Genomic DNA, 22,582 nt, shown 5'->3' on the forward strand with positions numbered 1-22,582 from the left:
ACGTCCCGCTGTTGCTCACTCTGGTATTTTTAGCCCTGAGTGTGACGCTGAGCTGAGGCTTGGCTCCAAACAACCACCATGGAGGCCGCAGCTGCTGTTACAGGCACATGCTTCACATAGTAATGGGACTGCTCACGCAAATGTACTTTAAATACATTAATCAATTTAAACGATAAGCCACTCACTGTTTAACATCCTTGGACTATGTGTTAACAAAAAATTAACGTACAGTATAACGCATAACATTGTAGAAGGTCATGTTTATAATTGTCAAGCCTCAAGGGGTGGCCAGGTCCATGCCAGACTAATTTAAGATTGTATTTGAGGTAAAAGAAATAAACAAACAATAACAATAAAAATAAATAATCATTCTAAAAACATTTAGATTTTATCAAAGTAAATGCACAATTAGCTCTAGCTGTTCAACGAGTAAAATAAATAAATAAATAAATGCTAAGAGGTCAGAACATGCCATATAAGTGCAAAGTTTATTTTGAAACTTGATCTTGTTTTGGGAAGTACAGGTGTCATTAATGTACTCAAACATAATAATGAACAGAACAGCACACATACACTCATTTATAATCAAATACACTCTGGCGTTAGAAAAAGGGCTGGGAATTTTGGAAGTACTCAATATTAGTGCCAATGTAAACCTGAGTTCCATCACAGTTAAATGCAATTCTTTGTGAAAAAATCCTCAAAAATCATAACAAAGTTCTGGAATTATAAACAAGTAAACAAAGCCAGATTTTGGCCAAACATTCATTGTCAACTTTCATAAATACATAAATGACTTGTTTGATGCCCAGCCCTTAAGTTGTTCAGCAAGAATATCAAAAAGAAATCTACTCAAAATCAAAAATCTCTGCCTCTCTCTCTTTCCAAAAAGCAAAACTGCGGTCAATGTATTTACAAATCTCCTCATTGCTGAAACTGGAGATGTCAGTCCCTCTATAGAGCATTGATTCGTCTGGTGTTGGAGTTTGGACAATGACTTTTGGTACCTGTCTAACTTCTGGAAGAGTATGTTTGACCACCTCTGTGTTGTTTTCAGATGGACTCACTGTGTTTCCAAAGAACTTGACTTTAATGTCCTCAAATCCGTCTTTCCATTCCCTGTTCCCGGCCTCTATCTCCTGAATGACAGCCTTGTGGAAGTCCCGGACAGTCTCCCAGGGAAAACTGCCCACATGATCAAACACTTCGAAGCAGAGAAGGTGCCTCATTTTGCGCTCGTCCACAGGTAGCTCCAGCTCCAGGATGTGGAAGTATCCCAGCATGAAGAGGTCAAGGGTCAGTTTGTCGTACTCCACAGGAACGCCGTCCACTCGGGGCAAGAACTGTTCTGGAGAGTACAGGGCCTGCTGCTTGTGAAGTCTATGGAAGACAATCAAAATATGGAAGTTTCAATGTTATTTACTAAATTAATGTTGGCAACACAATACAATATTTTTTATTGTGTCATTATAAAAGACTGAAATTATGTTATCAATACAAACCACAATAGAAAGAATTCTGATTAATTCATTATAAGCTCATCTTTTTCTTTGCCTGCCAACCACCTTTCTCTTTCTTTTAAACTTATATTAATCAGCATTTGAAGTGTTTATTTTTTGTAGACTCATCAATGAATCAAAACGTATTTATCTCTGATGGGCAAATTATCAATATATTTCACACACAAAAGCCTGATTAGAGACATTTTTTATATGACAACCTCTGTGACCACGGCTCACCTGCGTATCTGCCTGGAGGGGACGCTAGAGATCATGTTCCTCCAGCTCCCGAGCATCTTGTTGACGGCTCTCCTCTGCTGGAAGAAGTGTCCGAGTGAACTGTTCATCATCTTTGTGTTCTCCATGCTTCCCCTGCGACTCAGAGAAGTTTTATCATCGATGGTCAAGTTCCCTGCGCTGTTCTTCCTCTCCTCTGTATCCTTGTTTTTCTCTGTAATCGTGTAGGCCGACTTCTTCCAGTGCCCCAAGAACAGCACTACAATACGCTCCTTTCTCAGACTATTTGTTTCTTGCACGTCAGAGAGATTGTCGTCTTGGTCAATGCCTGAGTCACTGTTTTGGTCCATTTCGGGACAAGCACTAAGAGCTTTTGGAAGCATTTTGAATTGAGACGCTTGAAGTAGTGAGCCAGTTCCTATTAAAGGCCGATGCTCCCGTTGCTCCTGTTGCTCCCGTTGCTCCTGTTGCTCATGTTGCTCTTGCTGCTCTTGTTGCTCCTGTTGATCCGTATTTTCTGTTATCACCTTGTCAATTTTTGTTTGCGTCTCAAAATTTGACTTTAGGTTCCTCACAGAGACGCCAAATTGTTGAATTTCACCTTCAACCCTCTCCCTGCTCTCTCGTCGCCCCCTTGTGAAGGTTTGCCTATCTGGCGTCTGGGAGAAGACTGTGGTAAGTTCAGTATTGGGCATTTTGCAGTAAGGCTGGTCTGTTAAATTGGTCATAAGAAGGGACATGCTTTGGACAATGCCAGAAATGCGGCCGCACCACACAGGTAAGGGGACTTGACTGGGGAAGTTTCTGAATTGAGTGTTGACGGTGATGTTGACGATAGGGGCAGGCAAAATGTGACGTAGCTCTTCCGCCAGACGGGCTAGCTCCAGTTCATAGCCGGCACAGTTCCTTTGCATCGAGACATTGGCAATTTGTTGTTCCAGATAAATAAGGTCATCCTCAGTCAGCAGTTCACCAGAGGGACCCAGGATGGCATTGTGGGCTTGAGAGTACCTCCAGCTCACTTTGGCATATTTGTTCCCGTTTTCCTGAAGGAGAGGATATAGTGAGATGATAAAGCAAATTAGTTAAATAATGCATATTTGGATAACCTAATCTTGTAAATCTTGAGTAACTTGGTATTAATATATAAACAAAATAGCATAAAATTGATGGAAAAAAGTATCTCAGCAACAGGGCATAGAATCCTAGTGCCTCCACTCAATTTCATTTCTCTCCAGCAACTAGGTCAGGAATCGGAATACACTAGACGATTTGCAAGAACCCCGGAAGTTGTAGACCGCGCATCGGCAAATCAGTGAAGAGCTGTGAAGCCATGACCTCAAACTCAAGCACCTGTGTGGGTCCATTTTGTGGTACAGCACAACAGTAAACAAATCGGTCAAGATGGATGTAGATGAAGCCATACATTCTGTGTTGGCAACGATTCCTGGGATCGAGAATTTATTCCGGGATTGAGGATTTGGCGCATTACAGAAGTAATGACCAAATAGCAGCGATTGGTTAAATAAAAAAAGTACCAGCCTACTGTCGAGCGAACAAATCCTAATGCTGCGAGGTCAGACAGTTTCCATGAAGTGAAACTGGCTGATGAATCAGGCTAATAGAATCCTGGCTTACCACCAATAAATAAATAACAAATACAATATGATTCAAGCAGCATTAAAGATAAGCTTGACACACTTAATATCAATCCTATAACTATTTATATTTTTTCAGTTTTTTTTATAAAACATATAAAGAGTTGGCATTAAAAAAAGGAACTTGGTTTACTAATACCTGTAGGTCTCTTTGGTTTTAAGTTACAAGGTTACCAACCACATTGCTCCACTGCTGTTTCCCTTCACTATTGTTGGGTGGCCGTCAGTCTACTTCCACAGAACTAAGCCGAAGCTACAATATGTATGTTTATTACATTCAGTCACTGCACAACAGTGTTTATTGGGGTCTTATCATCTGGTGGACATATTTCTTGAGTTACTAATATCTGCCTCCCTATTCGCATTTTGGCTGATCCTACTATATGCTCTTGCTTATTGGGTACTTTCCAGAAGATATTTCAATGTAATAAGCAACTCACATAGTAATTTTGGACACTTATGTTAACATTTGTGACAGATTAATAACATTTAGATAAAGAAACTGAAAAGAAAACAGCATTTCTCAAGTTTAAGTGTTTGAACCTTACCTTCCTCCTCTGGTCCTCCTCATCAAGCAGTCTCGCCTGAAGCTGCCGAACCATCACTTGTCTCTTCCACTCCGCAATGGGACGCCCCCTCTCATCATGGGTGGGCACCAGGTAGTCGATATCAGACAGGTTCGCTTCCTCGGTGGGCAGGACTACCATTTTATTCTAGATCAGAATAAATGATATGGTATAGTTAATTAATTACATTTAGTTGTTATTTTGTTTTGGTATTATATTCTACAGGTAAGTTTAGTGAACAAATATGTTATCAAAGCGGAATGACTGAATAATTGCATTGCGCTATGTTCCAAACGTATCTTTTCGATTCATAAGAAATATAAAATTCATGAAATATATCTGGGAGGCAGTTTTAAAGCCCTTCTAAAATGCATTGAGGCTTGCTTATCTTGTGGCACAGTTCTTTTACTTACAGCTTGTCCAGTGAAGGCTCCTGATAACCCAGATTGCTTGAGGGAAGTGATGGACTTTCCAAGGAGTTTGTTTCCCCCCAGAAGGCACGCATCAGGGCCCTTATCATCCAGAACAGACTTCTCACTCCCACCACTTTTGGGCTGATTAAAACCTTTAATAACTGCAACACAAATCATAACCGGTCACATTTTAAAGGCCACCACTGCACACAAATGTTTCCTTCAAACTATATAGTTATTGTTTCTGTTTAGTAAAAGTTATAGTGGAGTTCACTCACCAGCTGTGGAGACTTGAATCTGCTCAATTTTGTTGGAAAAGGCCTTCTCAAGAACAACGCCCCCAGACTGAGCAGAACTGTCTGAGGACATAGGATACCTGGCCTGGGGAGAGTCCTCACTCTCAGGTTGCTGGAATAAATTACAAATATTCTCAACTTCTTCAACTGATTCTTCTGCACTCAGCCTAATATGCATCATTTTAGTGTGTGTATGTTTGAGAGAGTTTGGGTGGGTACATGTGACTGAGGAGGAGTTGAACGTGCGGCCATGGGGGAATGATTTTAATTGTCTTTTTAAAGCACTTTCAGTTATAGGCTATGTGTGAAAGATTGTTATAAATAAAGTTTGAATTGATGCAATGGGTCCAACATTCCAATAATAGCCATGAAAATAAAAGTGTATTATAAGTGTATTATATTGACACCTAGTTATTTGTCTAATGATATAAACCACTTGGGGAAGAGGTAAGTAAAGGTACATGACTTACAAAAGCAGTGTTGGCCAAGTAAAAAAAAAAAATTTATATATTGCAACAGTGACAGAGATGTAGTTTATAACAGTTAGACAATAGGCAAAATCATCACACAGTAGAAAATAAATAAATTAAATCCTTAAATTTTGATTTGTTTGCAAAAAAACCCAAAATTCAACCAAACCATTCTAAAAAGTTACCTTTAAACTATCCATGGATTTGTTGTTGGTGTTATTGTTGCCACATGTGTTTCCGAGGTAGCCGTAGTAGTCCGCTTTGCTTCGCTGCACCGAAACTGGCTTGGACTTCACTTCCTCTTCCGATGGAGCACTGACCTCAGTGGGTTTATCAGCGCACGAGACCTGAAAAAACACATCAACAAAAGATTACTGTATTTGTGTTACATGCAAATTGCTGTAATTCTGTTTTCCATATTCCTGTCATGTTATGATTTTCAATGTCCCACAGAAACGCATACTGAAATAATTACGTAATCATACATTAAATCAAATGTACAAAATAAGTGGGACCAGTTAAAGCTTGTCTTGAGCTCTGCATTTTAAAGGTTAGAAGAATGCTCTGCTATTTCAATGTTAACAGTAGTAGGTAACATTCAATATCTAGTCAGTGACACAATTCATCAAGGTCAAGAGGGAAGGTCTGCTGTGATTGGTTTGAACAGGGTTATTTTTTTAAGTTAGGAGGGTTAGGTTATGGTTAGGGAAATGGTAAAGATTAGGGTTGGGTTAAGTAAGTTTAAAAACAAGCTGACAAGTTAAGGTGAAGAAAATGTTTTGAGGTAGTTAACATGTCAGCAGAAGTAATTAAAAAATCTTTATCTCAACTTATGCCATAAAATAAAGCATAAAACAAAAAAATATGTTCCATTTTAGACCTATTCATAACAGAAGTGAACATGTTACTGTGGCAACCAGAGCAATGTGATCACTTCCGAAACAAAAGCAGGCAGCTGTGTACGCTGGCTGGTTTTCACACAGGAGGAGAAAGTTATACGTATGGAACAATTTAAATCCCCTGTAAAAACCTGCATTATTGTAACTCCTTCCACAATAAATGCATATGAAAGTTAGGCCTCAGAGGACATTATTAGTAAAATCCAAACTTCAAAGATCGTTTAAAGCAGTGCTGTTCTGCACTAGAGAGTTGTGTGTCAACGAGGTAGCCCCCGCTGTTTTCTCTCACGGCACTTTGAAGCCAAACTGATGCTAAGATACTGGGACACTGATCAACAAAAGAGAGGCACAGGGAGGAGTTCACAGAAGTTGAGCAATCCAGAAAACATAAACATGGGAGAGGGGAAGTTAGGGGGATTGATTTATTTTAGGTGGTCAAGGTCTTACTAAAACCCTAAAGTAAAGTAGTTGCATTTACTCAAGTCTTACCAACAGTACACTGCAGAGTTTAGAATGACTTCATGAGTCAAGAGGTAAAGGTTTATAAAATTTGTGGTCCTCACCAGATTTGCTGTGCACGTAAAAGTGACATTTTGAGTAATTGTGGAATAAAAATAACATTATTATTCTTTTTTTTGGAACATTATCACAAATCCATACAGTCTGAAGACAAATATATAGTAAAATAAACACCAACATTAAATTAGGAACCTACAAAATAACATGTTTTTATATGTTACCATCACACCAACTGACAAAAACAACGTTGCTGTTGCAATAAAACAGAGTTAGTAAATACTTCTTCACTGACAAAATAACAAGAGCTCATATTGTCGAGAATGTGGTGGAGAATTAGTCACTGTTAACTGTAAAAAGCAATCAAAAATAGGTCAAATTACCCAAAAACATCTGCCGATGTTACAGGAAACTTTTACTTAGAACAATAATTACCTAGCCCGAGTTCCCGAAAGTGTCACAAAGAGTTACTCAAATTTAATTTACATTATTAAGTGTATACAGTGTATGACAATTTCCCATAACAAACCACAAACCAAACCAGAACATAATGCTGCCATGCTAATGTAGCTGCAAATGTCCTAGCATACAACACAATTAACGATGGCAAAGCATCACCAGGGCTTAAAAGAGATCTGCAAGAAATTACACCATTTACTAAAAATACAAATGTAATAACCACAACCACAACTTTAAAAACAGCTCAAACTCACTGCAACAGTCCCAGGCCGCTCCGTCTATCCAAACCAGTGACCAGTTCAAACCTAACCAGGTATCCAGAGAAGGGACAACCAGTACAGCAAAACTCGACACTATCTCGCAATCGCCGACCACTCGTTTGACACCATCCTGCTCATCTCCGCCTGTGTCTAAGGGCCGCTGCGCAATAAACAATAAACTCAGATAGGAGAATGCCCTGAATTATTTAGTATGGGGGATTGGGTGGCCCGCTAATGTCACTAATGCATGGATGAACAAACCAATTGCCATGTCGAGGCACGAAGGAGAGGTATCAGCGGAAGACTTGTCAAAGCACCTGGAAAAGAGACATTTTATCCAACTGTGGCATGTTCCATTTTCCATTTGGAGCAAGAGGACATCCAATTGTTAAATGCATTAAATTGAAGAGTTTGAAAAGGTGAAACTGGGAAGGAAAGATTATATATTGGGTGAAAACTGAATGGACATTTTCTCAATTTTTATTTGATTTTCTATAACTCAAATTCTATTCTTACTTAAAAAAATACAAACACGCAATAATACTGTATTTTGTACCACCAATATAAGCTAAATTCTCAAAATTCTAAGGCATGAGAATTGGATAATTGGTAACTGGCTCACGTTTGGGCACTGGTCCACATTTTTGGAAGCACTGTTGTGAGTAACACAAATTAGATTGGACAAACATCTACAAAAACAATATTTATGATTGAATGGAAAGAATGAACCTTTAGACAAACACTAAAGATGCTATCAAGAAAACCAAATGCCACTCCAATAGTATTCAATTATTAAATCTGTTGACTAGTTTAGTTGTCTGTTGAAGCCTTGTAACCCAAAAGTGATTCATTAAATAAAATGTTTTCTAGTTTTGCGTCAGAAAGAGGAAATATGGTCCGTGTGTCCCAGTAACACACTGATGCATGTGTTTCTAAAAATAGCACAGTGTCCTCTCCTGTCTCAGCCCAGAGCAAAAAGCACATCGAACACCAGGATGCTGTGGATTTGTTTGCAGCTGTTTTCGGAAATACAAGATACACAAAGAGCGCGTGAGCCAGTGACCTGTTTGTGAGAGATCGAGAGATTTGGAAAAGAGCCAAAAAACACAAACTTGGGTCAGAGTAGTGCACAATGCTTTTAGGTCAATGTCCGGAGATGAGTCAATCTGACACTGGAAACTTGTGATCAAGAGAGTACTGCAGAGTAGTGTCAAACAAATGTAATTAAAATGGTGTTGAAAGAATAAGGTGCAAAAGATTAGCTGGGGTGAAAACAATTGGGTTGGAACTTTGAAATGGGTATTTTGTTGGGGAAATAAGCTATGTGTGTGAAAATGATTTTCTGTGAAGGTAAGCTTCTATAGCCTTAGTCGCCCTGAGGCAGACAAGTGGATATGCGAATGATATTCTGCCACTAGTGGTTTTGACCATTTATTTTCATACAAGAGGATGAAGAGCACAACAATAGTATGTGATGCCATTAGCCTTCAATCTCAATGTGTTGTACTAAAACACAGGCACAAGGCATTACGCAAAGAAACTGACTTGTAAAAAACATGGATAAAATTAGCTATGAGGAAACCAGAACACAACACCAATAACATTATGTCTATTTACTCCTATCAACAACTGCATATGTGCATATCCCATGAGTACACAGTAACATAAGGCACTGGAAAAGACTGTCCAAAAAGTCATCAATAGGAGCTTAAATGACAACTTGGCTTGGTTAAAAGAACAAGTGGAAAAGGAAGCTAGAGTCTTGATTTCTCAAGTGTTACCTTATTACCACACCACAGTAAACCTTACTGGTTATTGCATAACATGTTTTCTCGCCCTCTGCTGCTCTAACTGTCTACGATGAGTGGCAATCATTGCACTTCCAGTTCTCAGTGGAAAAAAAACATGACACACAATCAAAGTGAAGGCACTGACATCCTGCTCTCCAAATCCTCCATGTATTGGGTTGCCAGTTCCAGGCATCGAAACGGTGAAAACTGTGAAACATAAGCTTGTGGATCCCATAACGAACTCAGGCGCGGGACTTCCACCTGAGAGGGGTAACCGATAGGGCCGTAGCTTTGGCGAGCACCCGGACCTGTGACTGATTAGCTCTCATTGTCGAAGGTTGATTATATTTGCAGCTTCCGATCATTATATCTTTGTGAATGCACATCCCTCTGTAACTTATTCATGCTTTGCTTCTGGCAGACACCTTTCATTAGTTTAGTGAATATTAATGTCTATTGGTCTGGGCTGCCACAGGTGATGACTGAAGTGTCATATGGGAATGCTTCAACAGCTCTGCTGACAGAGTGTCCCCAATAGACTTTCCATTCACAAGCTGGTCCCTTGAAAGGGACAACAACAGTATGTGTAAATGCTAAGATGCTATATTTTGAGAAGAGACAAGTCTAAAACAGTTGTACATTTATTCCTACATTATGCAAAATTGACTATCGTGAGCTTTAAGCCATATTAAAATGTTACCTCATCAAACTTCATCAAAAACATACCCAGAGTTGTGTTTTTTTCATTCTCACATGTTTAAGTAATCTTTTGATTTGAATTTGGAGATGTAGTCTCTGTCTATATCTCCAAAGCTCAAAATGCTCTGTTCCACCTTGTGATGTCATGAAGTGGTAGGTTAGCAGCTACTTTTTACATTATTTAGTAGAGATGGGCAATGCCAGGGCTGAAATTATCCAAATGACTCTAGTGAAAGTGTACGGAGTTTAAAAACACAGTGGAGCACTTCTTGTATTACCACATGACATCACAAAGTGAAACCAGGTGTTTTCAGTTTGAGAGAAGTACACAGGATAAATTAAGCAGGATTTGTGTGTTAAACACATGTGAATGAAACAAAACACCAGGTATGTTATATAATACAGATTAAAAAAATAGTGTAACATTAAAGGTTAAAATGACTTGTGGCTGTGTCTGTGGCTGTAATCATTTTATCGATAGATCAAAGATAAAATGCCCATGCACAGTTTAAGTACATGGATCTTGATCAAAGTTTCAGAGATTGTGGATTACTGTTGCACAGCTGGATGACTGAGCCTTTCACTGGATTACCAAAACCTCAGATTGACAGTAGTGGATTTCAGCTAAATGGGCTAGGTGCTCTTCAAGCCATACTTTAAACTATAAATGTATGATTCAACCATGGTCTCGTAATGATTCAAAAACTTAAGGTTTTGGTGTGTTTATTACATTGACATGAGTGATTTAGCCTGCTGCGCAGCTTACAACATATACACATTAGTTAGAGCACTGTGTGTTTTGGCTATTTTATCAGTATCAGTAAATGTTATAAGTACATGGCTTTATAATAAAGTATATTCTTCACAAACATCTCCAGGGACCTTTTCTGAGGATATAAGAAGATGAAAAGTAAATCATTTGTCCAGATATTGTAGAGTTAAGGCTAAATCTATATGACCAATACTCACACACTTAAAATCATACCCATGCCAGGGTCACTAATGTTTAATTTGATTAGTTTAAAGATAAAGATAAAGCATTGTCTGCAATTTAATTTAAAGACAAAAAAAACGACTCTGTGCCATTCATTACGGCTAATTCACCACTGCCAACATGGCGATCCTATCAGATTTAGTCATGTGGTGCAGGAGCTCTATAGTTTAAGTAAAGTGAATTCTAAATGCAAATTGCTTTTTCAGAATGATTAGTGTCTTGCAGACAAATGACCAATCTCCATTAGAAACTTCATAGCCTCATTATAACCATTAAAGCAGTAGATTATTTGTCTTCCCTGTGTCCTGTTGTGACCCTGACACAAACAGCACAAACGGGGATAACACTGAAATATTCATTGATCACATTAAGACATGTCGTGCTTAAGGAACAAAAGAGTCAATTGCTGAGAGTCCTCAAAAGAAACTGAGAAGAATCGTCCGGCCTCATCAGCTGTAATGGACTACTAAACACAGTATCATATCAACATGCACAAATATGATTAAGAAGAAATAAAAGGCTGTAATTAGGAAATTAATTAACATTTAGTTAAATATTAAATACGTTCTACAGAATGGTAAAGAACTTGTCAAGAACACATTTTGATTAGTCTCTCCACAATAAAACACACCAAGCCAACCCATCAAAGATTCACAAACATATTGTCTTGGTGAAAATTGACTTGACTTGAGTAAAAAGCAGTGTACCAGTGCAGACACTTACATTTCTCTCCATGGATCGCAGATATCTGGCACATTCACTGTGCCCGTTGTACTCTGCCAGGTCTGCAGCCGTGAAGCCATCTACATCCTTCTCTGTGGGCTCTGCTCTATGGGCCAGCAGCAGCTTACAGCACTGTCAGAAAAAGGGAACATGTTTCTGCATCATTCATCAGAAAAGCATCATTCATGTTTTTGTTTTGTCCTTTATGTTTGACCCACTGTATACATGCATTCTGGTCATAAAAAGCATAATAAATTCACATAAAATAAAACAACTGACAACACAGTAATAGATTTTTCTTATTGCATGGTCTGGATTCACAAGAAATGTTACCAAACAACGAAAATATATTTGTTTTCCAGATCCTTATTTGTACTGGTTAAAAGTATTACAATGTTTACCTCAAGCTCTCCATTCTCTGCAGCATCGTGCAGTGGAGTCCCTCCCCAGTAATCTTTCATGACCTTTGAGCCCACGTGTAGCAGTCTCTCCAAGATACAATAGTGCCCCCTGCTGGCAGCAAAATGTAGGGCAGTGGCACCTTCTCTGTCCTGAGCACAGAGGTCCACATTGGTGCACGTCACCTACAGACAATCATGAAACAGGAGCTTGTGGTGGGTTTCAGATGACATTACATCCTATAGGTCTATAGTGTTAAAGTGAGATGTGGGCATGAAGAAAATATGGTAACAAAAAAATAATGCAATGAAAATGAAAGCTACTATATACAGATCCATGACATTATTACTGTTAACTAAATTTGCAGTGTGTTTAGACAGCAAGTTAATGGCATGAAATGTGTGGATTTTTCAGTCTAAAAATACCACATCATCAACCCTGACCCTGTTTCCTGTTTCCATGCTCCCACCTGAGAGCAGGGCAACATAATCATCCCAATCTAAAATGTGAAAACCACCACGAGAGACCCTACTAACCAGCCACAACACGATGTCATGGTGCCCCAGGTGAGCAGCAGCGTGCAGGCAGCTCATCCCATCATAGGCCCTGAGGTTCACGTCCGCTCCACACTCCTCCACCAGGAACTGAACCACAGGCTGGTGTCCCTCCTGACAGGCCAAGTACAGGGGAGTGGCACCCAGCCCTGTCTGATAATTCACTGTCCTGGGGGAAAAAAAAAAGTTTAATTAATAAAAAAGAAAAAGAAACACGAACTGTGATTGATAAATATGAGATATGAGATTGTATAGTATGGTTAAGTCCTACTCATGCCCATTCTCACACACTGTTAATAGTTTTTAAACCTTTTATAATTTAATAATCATAACATTTTAAAGCGTCTCACCTTCAAGTAATACTCTAGTACAAATAACAAAATCTATAAGCATATGTAACTAACAGAACAACTTGTAAAAAGTATATGGGGCACAAAAAACAACCAGCCGCCATTATAATATGACTGGTAGAAAATAAGGTTAATATTTTATACTGGTTTGTAAGGAGTCAAAAGTACAGTGTGCCACTTTCCTCAAATGCTCTGTTGATGTGGTGAACTTGACATAGTGCCTGACGTAGTACAATAGTCGAGACTAAAAAGGCTGCCATGTGATCAACCTGGCTTGTGTTTATACATTATTTACAGTATGGGCTGATGGTCACATGTGATTCACTGACCTAAACATGTGCCAAAAGGAAATACATGCCCCAACATCAACTTTACTCTCTACATCTAAAGCATCATGTAGAATTGTAAAACACATTTAAAGAGCCTGGTGAGGGTTTTAGATTTCACTTGTCGTTCGTATGATCTAAGCCTAAAGTGTAATTAAATGTGAGTTTACAGCCATTCCAAGCTGGCACCATGCACTGACCTCACTGCAAACCAAGCGTAAAGTGAAAAGTGGCAGTAGACGCAATCCAGAATGACAAGTTCAAGAATTCTTCCATATGATTCTTAAATTAAATATAAATTAATTGTAAAATATGAAAAATGTTTACAAATACCAAACAGGAATATAAGAAGTATTATATTGTACTGGATTAAGTACTGTATTTGCCAAAACCAAAATGAAAAACTGAACGTGTAAAATTAAGTGCCTGGCAATGTAAAGATGTGTATAGTTGTTTTACATTGTATTTACCCAATGTTTAATAAATAATTATGCATGTTTTTCTCCTGTTGCTTTTCTATTCCTCCACTTAAGACATGTTGCGTGAAATAGTTGGTGTGATTAATAAACACTGACCTGGGTGCCTTTTGAATAAGTAGTTTTAAACTGGTCAGGTCTCCCTTGGCTGCAGCGTAGTGAGCAGGTAAAGCCCCACAGTGGGTCTCTGCCTCAGCTGCTGCACCTGCCGACAGGAGCCACTGGGTCACATCCACACACCCAAACCGAGCAGACAAGTGCAGGGCAGACGCACCTGCTGCATCTCTGTCCTGTAAGGGGTTAGATATAAGAGATTAAAATAAAAAAGCAGAGGTGGATAGGTGCAATTACTTGGTACTCATATAAGATTACCAAATAATGCACAAAATCTGGTAAGAGAGAAAATCTATTTGACAAACTAAATCATGTCTGAAGGAGCAATGTAAGAAACATGTATGTTCAAATCTCTTCATATTGTCTTCATAAAGCTTTTGTCACTTGTAGAATTACTCACAGTGGGAAGAGTAACCCAAACTTTACTGAACATTACTGAAGTAGAAGTAAAATTATGTTGCAAGAAAAGTATTCTGAAAAGTACAATTTCTTAAACTAGTTTCTCACATAAATGTAACTGAGTAAATATGAGTACTACCCACTTCTGAAAAAGCATCACTTTGGAAAGTACTATAAGTAATTAGGTCTGCAAAAAGATTCAAAATTAGAACTACAGATGGGATGAAACATACATTTACAAGTCAAGTTACAGGGTAGTTTTAATTTAACATGGCAGTATCATCAAAAAGGTTTTCTATAGTGAATGCAGAAATATTAGAAAGGACAAAGGCAAGAGGCTAAATCACAATCTGTTATTCTGTATTATACATGATTATTTGAAATTGTGCAATACATGTAAGTTCAATATGTTAAGCACTTTTTATTTAAAGTAAGTACGGAAATCTAAGAAAAATGCTGAAACTGAAAACTTAAATTAAAATGAGGTGAGAAACTACAACTCATTTAGCATCTGGACATAATTACACAGAACTACACACGTCGCCAACGGGCAATTCTATGTAACGCACTGACCCAGTCACGTGTAAAAAAAAATGGGTGTAGTGCCTTCTACTACTTAATTTCTCTGAGGCATCACTTCAAATGACCCTTAAGCCAGGGCCTAAACCGAATCTCAAAGGATAAAGAAACGAAGGTCATGTGGCAGGCAGCTTTTTCCTGAGGCAATTAAGCTGAAAAGGTGCCCTCCTTACCTCTACCTTACATCCTGCTTGTTCTATTAGCCACTGTATCTCTCTTGCATGTCCAGTTGCGGCCGCATCATGAGCTGGCGTGGCGAGATTTAAAGCCCGGGCATCTCCTTGAAGACCAAACTCCCTGACAAGATACTGAACACACTCAAGCTGTCCACATCTTGCAGCGTGGTGGACCGGCCCAGCTCCTTGTGCATCTACAACGGCAGCGGAAAGATGTCCAGACGATGCAAGTTCCTTCAAGGTTGAAAGTTCCCCACTTCGGGCTGCCTGGATAGCTCTGTGTAGCACCATAACTGGAGACTACAAGCAAACTATGGCATGCATCAAAACAAGCTCCATGAAAGCTTCAAAGACGTGACCATCTCATACAATAATAAAAAACTCACCCAGGGCCAAAGGGAAAGCGACACCAGAGAGGGAGGCAGATGGCAGGCCTGCTGAGCGGAGAGGAGGGGGTGAAGGTAGTGAGATAGGAGAAGTACTTCAGGTCTGTTCGGGTACCATATGCTGCTCGTTTGGAGAACTTCCAAGTCAATCTTTTTAGTTGGTGAAAAAATGTTTTGCTGGCTAAAGATCTGGAGAAGATCACTGAGTAGAGGCACACATGGTGAAAAATGGGTCAAATGCACCTTAACGAGCTATAAAAACAAGAATATATTTGCACTTTTTTTTTTTTTTACATTGTCTTTATCATTGCCAAGCATATTCTTTAAAAAATGTTTGGTGACAGTTTCGTGAAGATGTGATTTTTATCTGGCTTGTACAGTCAACTAGATGCTATAAAAATAAAGTGTCAATCTATTTATTTATTTTTTTCCATAATTATATTTACAAAACATACAGCAAAATCTAAGGATACCATACAATACCATGAAAGACTCCCTCATGGTAGTCTCTTGATAGCAGTAATAAAAAATTACCACAACATTTGTACATTTGAAATACACTTATTGTTTTCCATAGATGTTGAGGAGCAAGTAATGAAAGCCCACAGAGAATGAAGGTAATGAAACACGTGTGCTGAGTCTTTGAGGCACTAACCATCTGCTAGCACTGTGCATGCTTCACTGGAGCTGGGAAACTTAAGCACTGAGAGAGTTGAGGCACACAGCGCTACAAGGAGACAAAAGTTTTAGTAATTTTACTAAACGGTGCCCTACCATGAGTGACCACTCATCTGGTTTATATTTGAGAAGTCCAGTGTCTGCAGCTCATCAGGGAAAGTGTGTGTCTGGATCTGGTTTCATAATGCATTTAGCTGATTACAAACATGACCCAATGGAAAAACAACCTCATGAAAGCCTCCAGGTCACTCCAAAGTCATGGCCTTTTATTATTCTTGAGAAATATTTTATGAATTTACATGATGTAATTAAATGTAGAAAGTAATGATAAAGTACTAAGGTGTCCTGGACCAACATTTGCATAATTTAACTGTAATTTTCATATGATGAATTACCCAGTTCTGTCTGTGATACAGATGTGCCAAATTGTGCGAATTATGTGAGTAAAATCTATATTTATATTATATAACACTGACCCCCCCACACTTTCACATTTTTAGTCCGTTTGTTCTAAGAGTTCCACCACTTTCCTCAGATCCTCCACTACTGCATCCACGTCTTCTTGTGTTGTTCCTCTTCCCACGCTTATCCTCAACGCATTCACTGCCACGTTCTCTGGAACACCACAGTTCAGCAGGATATGGGATGGCCTGAATAGAGGAAAAATAAATAAATAAAACACTTTTTCTTCATCATTAATTGTCAAACAAAATACATTTTACCTGTCTCCTCTGTCTGAGTGACAAGCTGCACCAACGCTGGCCAAAAGACGTTCACACCTGGACAGGATTTTCCAGCCTAAGAGTAGGCGGAGTATAGACAAGACTGACTTTAAAATGCTGTAACTTTGTGAACTAAACTAACATAAACACTCAACTTTGGTTAAAAAAAAAAAGTTTTGGTATAAATAACAATTCAATCCTCTTAGTGTGTGATCTTGCATAGATTTCTAACCTTGTGCTGCAAGATGGATCGTTGAGAAGTTTGGACTTTCTAACTCACAAGAATCCATCTTGTACAGCTAACTGATCAGATCAAGTCCGCACAACTTTTGCTGCAGAGCAGAAAGAGCATATTTTCTGACAAAAACATTTTATTGACTCTTGTTAGGTAACGTGAGGTACCATTAAGGTAACGTGAGGTACCATACAGTACATATGAAGCTACACATTTATTTAGCAAAAACTTGTTGTGTTAATGGAATGTGATGTAATGATATGTGTAATAAACACATATCAATTTGAAAAGTTGTGGTTGAGTCTATTACTACTGTTTTTTTTCTGTAATAGATGAGAAATCATGACACAATTTCTGAAAGTAATAAAATGCTTACTATTTCAGAGTAATCATGAATTTTACACTGTTATGTCTATATTATTACTATACTGTTGAATAGTAGTTTACACGTCACCACAGACCCCTCCTCCTCTTTGTGTGGAGGGGAATGAATGATTTAAAAGTTTGTGATGTTTACAAATGACCCAGCAGCGTGGGTCATGAACTAACTACTGAACATGGGTCAGGTCAGAGGGGCAGAACAGTCAGGAGACAGAGGGAGCACCTTGTAATTGTGGACCCCGGATGGACACGTTACATGTGTTGGGAAGGACCTCAGAGTCGTCAAAATGGTTGTTGAAATGGAGTTTTTCCTTGAAGGCGAGCTGAGGAGTAAAAGTCCATTTGTTATTTACATATAACTAGAATAAAATTATAGGCAGACCAACAGCCAAAAAAGACATATTGACAACATTGTCTAAATACCTTAAGTTGTTCCTCCAAGTAAAGTTTGACTGTTCGCATATGACTCTCGTACTCAGACAAATTAGATGTCACTAGATCTGCAGCCTAACAGAAACACTGTAAATTAATAATCGTGTTTGCTACAAGTTGTGAAAGTATTATGTTAGTTTCCAGTGTCCAACAGATGGGAAACAACCTTTTCCACAGTCAGGGAAAAATATCTGATGGCATTTACTACAGGGATTACATGAGATGGCCCATCCATGGGTTTGAGATTTCTGATTATTGGTTCCCTTTTAACTACTCTTTACCATTAAAAAGACATAATATTTAGTTTTGGATTGCTAATTGCTATGACAACTGTGTAAACCCCTATGGACAGAATACAGTTTTTAATAGATAGTGAAATATGGATGAAAACAGGAAACCTTTTATTTTTTTTAAATCAATTGTTGGCACTCAGTAAAATCTTTAGACAAAATTATATAGAAATAGTTCACTGAGGAGAAGTGTATTTTGACTGCCAATTGAACTTAACTGAGCAAGTGTGACAAGAGACTAATTTAATGACTGATGCAAATATCCTGATATTTTAAAATATTTACCTTTCCTAATCCTGCAATCATTGGTGTGTTTTCTGTCCTGCAAAAGTAAATCAGCATATTTAGATTTTAGATTTATAACATGATCCTAAAGGTATTTTATGTAAAAGCACATTTTTTTTACCCAGGTCTGAAGTTTCTCTCCTGTCCTCCTCCAAAGAGCATTGGATATAAAGGTGCTTTATCTGCAGTATTCACATACAGGGCTCCGATCCGAGGAGCATAAAACTGCAAATTCAACCAAATATTTAAAGTCTACAAGAGTATACATTGTACATACACAATTTTATTTATATTATTTAATAGTAATTTATAATAATTATAATAAAAAAAATAAATCTATATGTATTCTCAAGATTTCATCAGTATCATATATAAAATGTAAAATTAATCAAGACTATGTGTAATGTAAATATTATGAGGTCAATTCTCGTAATATGTGTTTTCAATAGCTTTAAATGCAGTATTATCGTATAATTCACACATTTTACAAAACAAACTGTTAACCTTGTGTCCGACGATAGTGAGATAATCCACTCCAAGTGACTGAGCTTCCACTTTGATTTTGCCCAAACCCTGAGCGGCGTCTGTGTGCAGCAGGATCCGCCGCTGTGGAGGCTGATTAATCTTTGCTCTGATTGTCTGAAAGATTTCTTTGATGGGCTGTCGAGAAAACAAGCTGTTATAAATACCAAATGGCAATGGGGTAATGAAGTTGACATTTAATAGTACGTAACTATTCTGATGGGGGGTCTGCCAGCTGCCTGTCTCCATGGAGATGTCACTGCTTTACCTGGAATATTCCTCAGTGTGGCATTATTTATCCATCAGGCGTTTATTTCATTACACCTGTTTTTATTACTTCTAAAACACACATTCTTAGTGTGAACAGGCTCACCTCTCCACAGATCTGACCTGGAGTCACCTGCTTGTCTCCATGGCGATAGACAAGTTCAGTGCCACACTGTACTGAATATTATAGGAAAAGCAACAACATCTTCATGGAAAGCAGTCAGAAAAGTGACGTTTAAACATTTTAACGTGCAGTCAGTAGTACTGCTGACATTATGCTCAGAAGGATTAGATAAAAATAAATATAGTGTATTTGAAATATCAGATTTTGCATGAATGTAATTGTATTTATTGTGATTTATACCAATTTAGACCATCAACAATTGGAGGCACTGTCTGGAGCTATGTTACACGTTAGACTTTCATTTAAGTTTTGTAAAATAATTTTGCAATAAAGAGGTGACATAAATGGAACTAAAACATCTTGTCCAGATGAACAAATCTTCTTCAACCTTGACCTATAAATGTCTTAAAATACCAACTTAGTGAGGTTTCCCTATAAAATCACAGAACAGAAAATATTTACTACAACATCTAGAGCCCCAGGGACATGTTTAGGAAAAATCTAACACATGATGCGCACTAAGGTTTCAGTTAGAGAGGAACTGACTGAGCGTGAACATAAAAGAGCTTTACAAGTCATTATCTCCTCTCACCATGATGACCCCCGTCTCATTGTTGGCTAACATAATGGAAACCAGACAGGTGTTGGGACGCAGTGCGCTGAGGACATTTACCACCTCCACACGCCCTGTTACTTTAGACACCGGAACAAAGGTAACATCTATGGAAAAAAAACAACAACACGACACTAGATTACATAAACCTATTTCAGTAAGGTATGCCTTCATGTAGTGGTCTAATTGGTAATTGGTACCACAGCAGTGGACTAATAAACATTGAATTTGAACACCTGAATTTAATTACCAGTATACTGGGTGTAAAACAGGACAAGCCCCAACTTTTAAGCAGGTCTAAATGACTAAAGTCTAGGGGTGGGACAAGACAAGAAATAAGGTCCATGAGATCAAGACGAGATGAGATTTTGAAGTATTTTAAAATCAGTTCACAACTGGTCACATGATACGTTTTAATTACCTGATGCATTAAACTACCTTTATGTTTAAAACACCAGTTCTGCAGTATAAACCCACACATGCATCACTATTGATTATTACAATATACTAAATACACAATATGTCTATTACACTTGTTTTTTATTATTCAAATAATTAGACAAAACTGTATCTGCTGCTCTGTCACTCCAGCTCCTCTCCTCTCTCTCCCCCACTGTTCCTGCTCTAACACGCATGGTGTGTCATTTTTCATTTGTGCACACACTTGCACTCTTGTGGCAATTTAATTTTGTGAGATCTCATCCCATCCCAACTGAAATGAAAATTGTAAAACTAAATAATTAATTAAAAATAAAGTTATGTGATTAATAACACAAACAATTGTAAAGCATTACGTAAGGCTAATACATTATTGATGAAAGAAACTGCATTTTTATACAAACCTGCCTTGCCCTCCCTCTGCAGATGCTCCAGCACTAGTTTCACTGAGTCATGCTCCACATTTGAGGTGACAATGTGTGGGAGGCCCCGGCATCCATTGCAATTGTCTGTATTTTGTTCAGCAGCATCACAGCTCCTTTTGAAGTACTACTGCAGAATGGATGACCATGTTATTGGCCTAAAATTCAAAAATAAAACATAAGTGATATAGCATAATCTGCACATTATACTGTCTTTTTCTTTTCTTATTTAGATCTTTTTTTAAAGATCCTACAGCCATGATTAAATGTTTTGGGAACTGTATTAATCATTTGAGCTTATTACCTCAGTTCCACCTGAAGTAAATATGATGTCCTCTGCTTTTCCTCCAACCATCCTCGCCACATTTTCTCTGGACTCATTGATAATGGCTTTGGCTTTGACACCTGGTCATAAAGATAAAGATAAACTCAAAAGTTTGCATGAATATATATTTGAGTTTTCTTTGGCGTCTCCCACCTGCAGCGTACGTGCTGCTTGGGTTTCCCCAGGCGTCATGAAGAGCCTCAGTGATGGCCTGGATCACCTGTGGATCCAGCGGGGTAGTGGCATTGTAGTCCATGTATATCCTAAACCACAAACAACATGACATTTTTGATAAATGTGCTGTATTACATTTATCGTGGGTTAGTTAATTAGTTACCTATTTTGACTCATGTTTTCTGGGAAGTTGGTCTCTGCTGTTAACATATAACAGAGTAGTTATAATTTGTACAACGACATTCAATTACTGATTCAGTGTTAGTACGTCTGTAATATTACTAAAGTAAATTAACTTAAAGGGGGGTAACGTTTGTTTAATTTATTTATTAAATGAGAACTCTGTCCATAAGAATCAAAAAGCTCATCACTGCAATCAGACTGAAATCATGATTTGAATTCACTCGTTTTGAGTTTAGTTTGGTCGTAATAACCGCACCGTAACCAGTGATTAGATAATCAGAAGATTATGGACTGATAGTCTTGATCGAGGTGATAACCATTTGGATTTTGCGGATTAATCAAACAAACACAGTAAACATAAACACAGCGTTAGCAAAAAGCTGTCTGTCCTGTAGAGTTTGTTTAGCTAACACTAGCTGTCAGCTCTTCTCCAAACTCTTCCGCTGCTATGGGCTACATGCTACATGAAGGTCTTTCTGACCTTGAGAAGCGATGCACGGTGACAGTAGCAGCAGTCCTTTAAACTTTATTACTGTCTTTCAGTGTCAATCATTGGCTGCTGTTGCTTCACAGGCTTATGCCCGAGGTTTACAACCACCACACGCTGCTTCCGGGGTCCACGTGCCGGGGCCGGTGGATCTGCCTGTGTTGCCAGATAATACAGAAAGATCTCCAGGTTTGTTTAGATTATTCTTCAGTAAAACACACTACAGACTAAATTGGGATTAAAACGGGGTGACCAGGCGTCCCTACTTACCCGGGACAGTCCGTCCCTATTTTTGACCAATCTGATAAATTGTCATTTGTTTAGGTAAAATACAGAAAAGCTGCTTAAAAATGACAAAAACACAAAGAAGATGTGACTATGCTGACTCACATTATTGCCGAGTGCGTAACAATTTTCCTTATTTACGCACGCGTTACACAATTTTATTATTACCAACCATCCCAAACCAGGAATGTCCCAGTTTTTGATTTTGAATATCTGGTCAAGCTAGTTTAAAAACAATTATATAAAAAAGATCAATAAATATGAAGTAGGCTATGCTTAATATAACATTCGGGCTGACTCATCCACACAACTGGCAACACAGTTGGCATTCTCAAATTGAAAACCATAAAGGTGCACTATGCAACTTTCCTGGTGTGGGCTAAGCCACCTGTTCATCTCCATGGAGATGTTATTGCATTGCCTGTAATGTTTCACAGCATGGTATTAAATAAATGTATCTTCCAATTAATTAATACATACA

The 22,582-nt window shown here is 38.3% G+C and overlaps 2 protein-coding genes across 4 annotated transcripts; both read right to left on the bottom strand.

Annotated features, from left to right (window-relative positions):
- Nucleotides 1–517: 517 nt before the first annotated feature.
- Nucleotides 518–16,024, bottom strand: LOC110154906 (espin like). Of its 3 annotated transcripts, XM_055164990.1 has the most exons (13): nucleotides 15,894–16,024; nucleotides 15,239–15,440; nucleotides 14,850–15,152; nucleotides 13,684–13,874; nucleotides 12,415–12,601; nucleotides 11,881–12,063; nucleotides 11,480–11,611; nucleotides 5,325–5,486; nucleotides 4,652–4,781; nucleotides 4,374–4,534; nucleotides 3,943–4,107; nucleotides 1,740–2,782; nucleotides 518–1,380 (listed from the first exon to the last, which is right to left on the bottom strand). In XM_055164990.1, exons 1-13 carry the CDS (start codon nucleotides 15,911–15,913, stop codon nucleotides 849–851), a joined length of 3,411 nt encoding a protein of 1,136 aa, XP_055020965.1. In that variant the 5' UTR covers nucleotides 15,914–16,024; the 3' UTR covers nucleotides 518–848. The 3 variants fall into 3 exon arrangements, with proteins under 3 accessions (XP_055020965.1, XP_055020967.1, XP_055020968.1); XM_055164992.1 differs by lacking the exon at nucleotides 15,894–16,024 and having other exon boundaries at nucleotides 14,850–15,163; nucleotides 15,239–15,519; XM_055164993.1 differs by lacking the exons at nucleotides 14,850–15,152; nucleotides 15,239–15,440 and having other exon boundaries at nucleotides 15,894–16,020.
- scly (selenocysteine lyase) lies at nucleotides 15,639–21,955 on the bottom strand. The gene is given in 14 exon segments (XM_055164994.1): nucleotides 15,639–16,566; nucleotides 16,639–16,714; nucleotides 17,478–17,577; nucleotides 17,678–17,761; nucleotides 18,262–18,298; nucleotides 18,383–18,486; nucleotides 18,766–18,921; nucleotides 19,767–19,894; nucleotides 20,630–20,775; nucleotides 20,777–20,805; nucleotides 20,952–21,052; nucleotides 21,126–21,235; nucleotides 21,310–21,343; nucleotides 21,811–21,955. Coding segments are annotated over 13 exon segments (1,239 nt in total). The 5' UTR covers nucleotides 21,324–21,343; nucleotides 21,811–21,955; the 3' UTR covers nucleotides 15,639–16,412.
- Nucleotides 21,956–22,582: the final 627 nt, after the last annotated feature.

This window comes from Boleophthalmus pectinirostris, unplaced genomic scaffold (assembly GCF_026225935.1).
Source record: "Boleophthalmus pectinirostris isolate CB_2022bp ecotype Guang Dong unplaced genomic scaffold, ASM2622593v1 HiC_scaffold_7, whole genome shotgun sequence".
Taxonomy (NCBI): Eukaryota; Metazoa; Chordata; class Actinopteri; order Gobiiformes; family Gobiidae; genus Boleophthalmus; species Boleophthalmus pectinirostris.